Here is a 6,140-nt window from a genome sequence, read left to right as displayed (position 1 = left end):
TGGTGGAGTTTGGGGGGCAATGGTGGAGTTTGGGGGGCAATGGTGGATTTTGAAGGGCAAGGTTTGAATTTGAGGGGCAGTGGTGGAGTTTGAGGGGCAAAGTTTGAGTCTGAGGGGCAGTGGTGGAGTTTTGGTGGCAATGTTTGAGTTGGGGGGACAATGGTGGAGCTTGAGGGGCAGTGCTGGAGTTTGGAGAGACAGGGCATGGCTGACACACTCCCCCAGCTCCCAGCCTGCAACAACCAGCCTCCAAATCCAGCTTTTAAATTAGGAAACCTCTAAAGATCGTTGGATTTGGATTTCTGGGGGAGGGGGGGGGGTCGGTGGGGCAGCACCTCGTGTGTGACCCTCCCTTGGGACCCCACATGTGGAGGCAGCTGGGAGGGCTCAGCTCCCTCGAGGCTCCCCGGGCTTTTAACACAATAATAAGTCAATTCTCGCTGAATAATTAAATCGAGAGGCTTCATAAGTATTGACTTAATGTGACAGCAAGTCTATACCGACTCGGGCTTTGCTTATGTAAACACAATCTCCTGTTCGGCTTAGTTAGCAGTTCAATGGGATAGAACAGGCCCTCAATTAAAACCAAATGATGCGTGTGCTTAATTCTTCCCTCCCCGGGTAATGATAGGGCTCGAGCAGAGGCAAAGAGGATAAAAAAAAACCCACCAAAAAAAAAAAAAGAGCCTTTGAGCCGCTCTTATCGGCGGCGAATCTAAACGTGGTGTCCTGAAAGGCACGTGGAGAACTCCTGACTGAGAAGTTGGGCTGGTTTCTCTCCTGATTTTTCAACCCCTCTCGCTGTTTTGCCTCTGCTCGGCCTAATTTGGGAGGTTCTCCTTCAGTTTATGGTGGGGGTTGCCTTTTTTTTCTGTTTGTTTTTTCCTGCTGTCCCCCTACCCCCGAGCGAGGAACCTGAGGTTGGAAAAGCCCGAGGTTGGAAAAGCCCTCCGAGATCACCAAGTCCAACCTCACCCCCTCCTTGTCACCCTGCCCAGAGCCTGGGGACTCCACCACCTCCCTGGGCAGCCCTTTCTGGTGCCTGACAGCAGAAATTCCTCCTGAAATTCGGGATGAGGGAGCAGCGCCCACCCCACCGAGCCACGCAGGAATTCAGCTTTCCCTAAAACCCCAACTCAGGCTCCCCTGGCTCCCACCAGAACAGGCCACTCCGCTCCCCAGAGGTGGCACAGAACTTTTCCCAGCTCAAACAAATCTCCCCATTGATCTCTTTGCTTGTGTTTTTCCTTTTTTCCCCCCCCTCCCCTGTGAACCGTCTGCTGCCTTTGGTGGGGGGTCATCCACAAAAGCGGGGGGTTTTGTCCCGGCTTCCCTCGTTCCTCCGGGGGCTCTTTGAATCACCTGCCCGCGTTTGAGGCTAATCTTTGTTTTATCTCAGCATCTCCCGGCTTCAAAAGGATTCCTCTCCTGCAGGACACGAGGCAGAGGCAGCGCTGGGAGGGGGATGCCCAGCGGGGCCCGCGGGTTTTTCATGTCTCGCCGAGGGTTTTTTTCGCGTGTTGTCGCAGCTCCCTGAACATCCCCGGCTCTGCAGGGGAGGGGGACAGGTGCCCTTCCCGGCTGCCTCTCCGGGCTCGTGTCTTTTAAAGCCCTTTTTCCCCTCAGTCCCTGCGAATCCCTGGAAAAACCACGGAGTAATCCCGGCATTTTGGGCATGAAATATTCAGGAGCCTGATGCTGCTGGGCTCGGATGGGCGCTGGGATGGCAGCAGTTAGCACCCAGTTAGGCTTTCAGTCACCAGCAAGAGCCTCCAGGAATCCCACTGCATTCCCATACGGAGCATCCAGTGTGCTGGTCCGGCCCTGAGCAGCCCGGGCTTTATTCCCTCTTAATCTGAGGATGGTGGAGTGGTTTGGGTTGGAAGGGGCCTTACAGGAATCCCATTCCACCCCCTGCCAAGTTGGTTGCTCCAACCTGGCCCCTGGGACACTTCCAGGGACGGGGTGTCCACGTCCTTGCCCTGGGATGGAGCCCCTGGAACTGCAGCGTTCCCGCTCCTCCCGGGCACTCCGGTGGTCCCTGCCTCGAGATCTGGAACGGGGAGGAATTCTGGGGTGGGTGGAAGGAATCTGCTCCGTTCAGCCACCGCTGAACGTTTGTTCCCGTGTTTAATTTGCCCAAAAGCCTCCTGAAAACAAATCATTCCTATTTAAGGAACGAAAAAATGACGCAATTTTCCATCGGCTCCCGCGGCTCCAGGCAGGTACCGCTGGAAGATTCAATCACTGCCTGGACAAAGCTGACATTTAATTAAGAAGGGAGGAAAGGAAGCTGAGGGAAATAATGTATTCCTGTTCCTCCTGCGGTGTGTGTGAAGTGTGGAGGGGGAAAAAAGGGAGCCGAGGAGCTTTTCCACTGGGAAATGCCAGGGCTCATCCTCGGGGTGGGAGATTCCTCCAGAGGGGCCACGACTCACCTCCTGCCTGTCCATCTGATGGCTGAGTCCCCCTGGGAATCCACAGCCTGTCCTTCTGTCCCCCTGGGCCGTCTGTCCATCGCTCCTCGTGCTGATTCCGTGCGGGAGGGAAGATGGGAGGGGGTAACCAAGCCAGGAATCGGACTGAGGGATGGAAATCAGCTCCTCGTGGCCCTTCCTTATTCCTCCTGCTGCTGCTGGTTCTCCCCATCTCTGCTGGTTCCCCCGGGTCGGGCAGCAGGGTGGGAGCATCTCCCCCCCACCCCGCTGCCTTTTGGGGGGGTTTTTTACCCCCTCCCTTCTCGACTTCAAAAGAAGAAAGGAAAACTGTAATTCCCGACCTCAGGCATTTTAATTGCACTCCGAGCTGGAACGTTCCAGGGGGGAGGATAAATCCAGGCAGTGAAATTTTCTGGCCCTGTAACGACGCCCGGGAGAGGCCAAACAAGGCCGGGAAGGTTATGGGGTCTCTGCCGGTGGAGCAGCGCTTGGAGAGGGCTTGGGGAACAGGGAGGGATGGAGGAATGAGGGTGCCAGGCTTGGAGGGGGTTCATTCCCTCGGGAATGAGGGCTGGCTCCCTCATCCCATGCCCCCTTGTCAGGGTGGGGCGACAGAGGTGGGACAAGAAGTTTCACCACCTGAGTTCAGCTCTCATTCAGATCTCCTTCCTTTAATCCCATTTATGTTCCCCTTTATGTTCCCCTTTATGTTCCCCCTTATTTTCCCCTTTATCCTGCTGAAATATCTCCGAGCTGCTCCGTGCTGGGACAGGCGGTGCAATCCCGTCCCTCTCCCCCTTCTCTTCCCCTTCCAGGTCCCGTCTGGCCGATTTCCACACCAACTGCCAGGCCACCTTCCAGTCCCTGACCAGCTGCCCCGGGGACAACTACCAGGCGTGCCTGGGCTCCTACGCGGGGCTCATCGGTGAGTGGCGGCCTCGGGCTGGGGAAGGGTCCCCCTCCCACTGTGGCTTCATCCCTGTCCCCCCTCCTCCTCCTCCTCCTCCTCCTCCTCGCCAGGCTTCGACATGACCCCCAACTACGTCGACGCCAGCACCACCAGCATCACCATCTCGCCCTGGTGCTCCTGCAAGGGCAGCGGGAACATGGAGGAGGAGTGCGAGAAGTTCCTCCGGGACTTCACGGAAAACCCCTGTCTCCGTAAGGCTCCCCCACTCCCCCCGCCCCGGTCCCTCACCCCACCCCACTGTATCACCCCCCTAAAACCTCTCCCGCCCCCAGGAAACGCCATCCAGGCCTTTGGCAACGGGAGCGACGTGAGCGTGGCCCCCAAAAACCCCTCTCCCCCCGTCACGGTGCCTCCCAGGGCGGAGAAGAGCCCGGCCCTGCCCGACGACGTCAACGACAGCAACACCATCTACGACACCAGCGTCGTCCCCGCCTGCACCCCCGCCCAGGTAGGGATGGGAGAAGGGGATGGGAAAGGCAGGGATCAGTGCCCTGCCCCTCACCCGGGGCAGCATCACCTGCCTGCCCAGGTGAGCTGGTGTGGCTGCCCCGAGCCCTCCTCCTCCTGCTCCGGGGGGAAAGCGGCTCCAATTCCACGTGGTTTTGGGGAAATGTGGAAAACACGTGTTTTCTGGCGTTGGGCTGGGCGTGTGGGGCCGTGTTTTGCTCCTTGGGAGAGGGGTGGGATGGGGTCTGGGGGTGTCCACGGCAGGAGGATTTGCAGCAGGGGTGCAAGGCAGGAGCCCGATGGAGACCCTGAGCTGCCCGTGGAAAAGGGATGAGCTTTTCCTCCTCCTTCTCCTCTTCCTGCTCACCTTTCTCTTTGTGCCTCACCCCCTTGGCCGTGGGCTCCGAGCCCCGATTTCCACAGGGAAATCCAGGACTCCAAACCCCGGTTCCCATCCCTGCCCTCACCCTTCCTGCCTTCTCCTCCCCAGGAACAAGGACTGAAGCCAAACAAGTCCAAAGAGCAGAGCCTGTGCTACTCAGAGGTGGGTCTGGGGCAGGGAGGGAGCACAGGGAGGGGGATCCTGGCCCTGGGAGCTGTTTCCCTGTGCAAACAGCTCGGGAAGGACACCAGGGATGAGGGAAGGACACCAGGGATGAGGGAAGGACACCAGGGATGAGGGAAGAGAACACCAGGGATGAGGGAAGGGAACACCAGGGATGAGGGAAGGGAACACCAGGGATGAGGGAAGGGAACACCAGGGATGAGGGAAGGACACCAGGGATGAGGGAAGGGAACACCAGGGATGAGGGAAGGGAACACCAGGGATGAGGGAAGGATGCCAGAGATGAGGGAAGGGAACACTGGGCGTTTATCCATGGATGCTTTTCCCTTGGATGCTTTCCCCCCTCAAAACCCGCCCTGTGACGCCTCCTTTGCCCCCAGACCCAGCTGACCACGGACACGATGCCGGACCAGAAGACCTTCGTGGACCAGAAGGGGGGATGCAGCCGACACCGGGCGGGCCGGATCCTGCTCCCTGTGCTCCTGGGGCCCATCCTGCTGCTGGCACCGGGATTATAGAGGGGAGGGAAAGGCCGGCGGGACGGGGACGCTCCCACCAGTGCCCACCAGTGCCCACCAGTGCCCACCAGTGCCCGCTGGCACTCAGCCTCACCCCCAGCTCCTGCTGCGGCCACGGGGGGACATGGACAGACCGAGACCCTCCGGAGTGCCGGGAATGCCGAGGCGCGGGAATGCCGAGGCGGCAGGAGGGACCCTCTCACCAACGCTGGGAAACTTTGGTGGTTTTTTCCTTCCTGGTTTCATCTGTTTTTTTTGTTTTTTTTTTCCCTGGTTTTTGAGGGTGTTTTTGGGTTTTTTTTTTTGGTTTTTCCAAAGCAGGATTTTCTCTCGTGGTGGAAAACCCCACCCCTGGAATGGGGAAAAGGGGAAGGGGCCGGAGCTGCGAGCGGCGCTGGGGAGGGGGAAATAAACGGAGCAGAGCTTTTTGGGGGGAAGGGGATTTTCAGGAATATCCGCAGGATTCCGCAGGGGAGCATCCCAGAGGATTGGCTGTGCCGTGGGGAGCCCCCTGTGCAGCTCGGAGGGGACTGGTTGGACCTCTCAACATCGTTATGGGGGGTTTGGGTTGGGGTTGTTTTGTTTTTATTTCTCCCCGAGAGTTTTCAAACGGAAGAGAAAACAAAACTGTTGAACCGTGTGGGGCCGTCCTGATGTTTTCAGTCTGTCGCTTCCAGGGGGAGATCTTTATTTTTATTTTTTATTTTATTTTTTTTTAATTTTTTTTTCTTTTTAATTTGGGTCGGGAAGGGATTTGACCCCTCGGGGGGGGGGTCAGAATCTCTCTCTGTGTTCCTCTCCCTTTTCTTTTCTATATACATATATAGTGTATGTATATCCCACTCACCTATACCTACATATATGTATGTATATACATAACCAGATGCAACGTGTGGCTTTTTTAATTTCGTTTTTTCCCCCTCCCTTTTTTTTTTGGAAAGGCAAAAAAAACAAAACAAAACAAAACCGAGCTCGGAACGGCGACTTCAAAATGCATCATTGTAAAAGTTTATTTTTTTTAATGACGTCTATGATGGAGAAGACAAAAAAAAAAAAAAATATAAAATAAAATAAACCGAGACCAACAAACCCAAGGAATGAAAACAGCCCCGAAAAGCTCCGATGGAATCCGAATTTTCTGGCCAAGCACCCCCAGCCTGGGGAAAGGGGGGTCACGGGGGGGGCCCCTTCAGCTGCAGGAG

The 6,140-nt window shown here is 56.6% G+C and overlaps 1 protein-coding gene across 1 annotated transcript in view; it reads left to right on the top strand.

The window, feature by feature from the left end:
• GFRA2 (GDNF family receptor alpha 2) overlaps nt 1-5,208 on the top strand; it is a 14,929-nt gene extending 9,721 nt beyond the window's left edge. Inside the window, exons 3-7 of the mRNA XM_017831792.1 lie at nt 3,254-3,363; nt 3,459-3,599; nt 3,681-3,856; nt 4,346-4,399; nt 4,801-5,208. Of these exons, the coding sequence (XP_017687281.1) occupies nt 3,254-3,363; nt 3,459-3,599; nt 3,681-3,856; nt 4,346-4,399; nt 4,801-4,938 (619 nt within the window). The 3' untranslated portion in view covers nt 4,939-5,208. The remainder of the gene's footprint in view (nt 1-3,253; nt 3,364-3,458; nt 3,600-3,680; nt 3,857-4,345; nt 4,400-4,800) is intronic.
• Nucleotides 5,209-6,140: the final 932 nt, after the last annotated feature.

This window comes from Lepidothrix coronata, unplaced genomic scaffold (genome assembly GCF_001604755.1).
Source record: "Lepidothrix coronata isolate B3197 unplaced genomic scaffold, Lepidothrix_coronata-1.0 Scaffold197, whole genome shotgun sequence".
NCBI classification, from domain to species: domain Eukaryota; kingdom Metazoa; phylum Chordata; class Aves; order Passeriformes; family Pipridae; genus Lepidothrix; species Lepidothrix coronata.
Note: the sequence above shows the minus strand (reverse complement) of the source record. Positions and strands in the feature narration are given on the sequence as shown.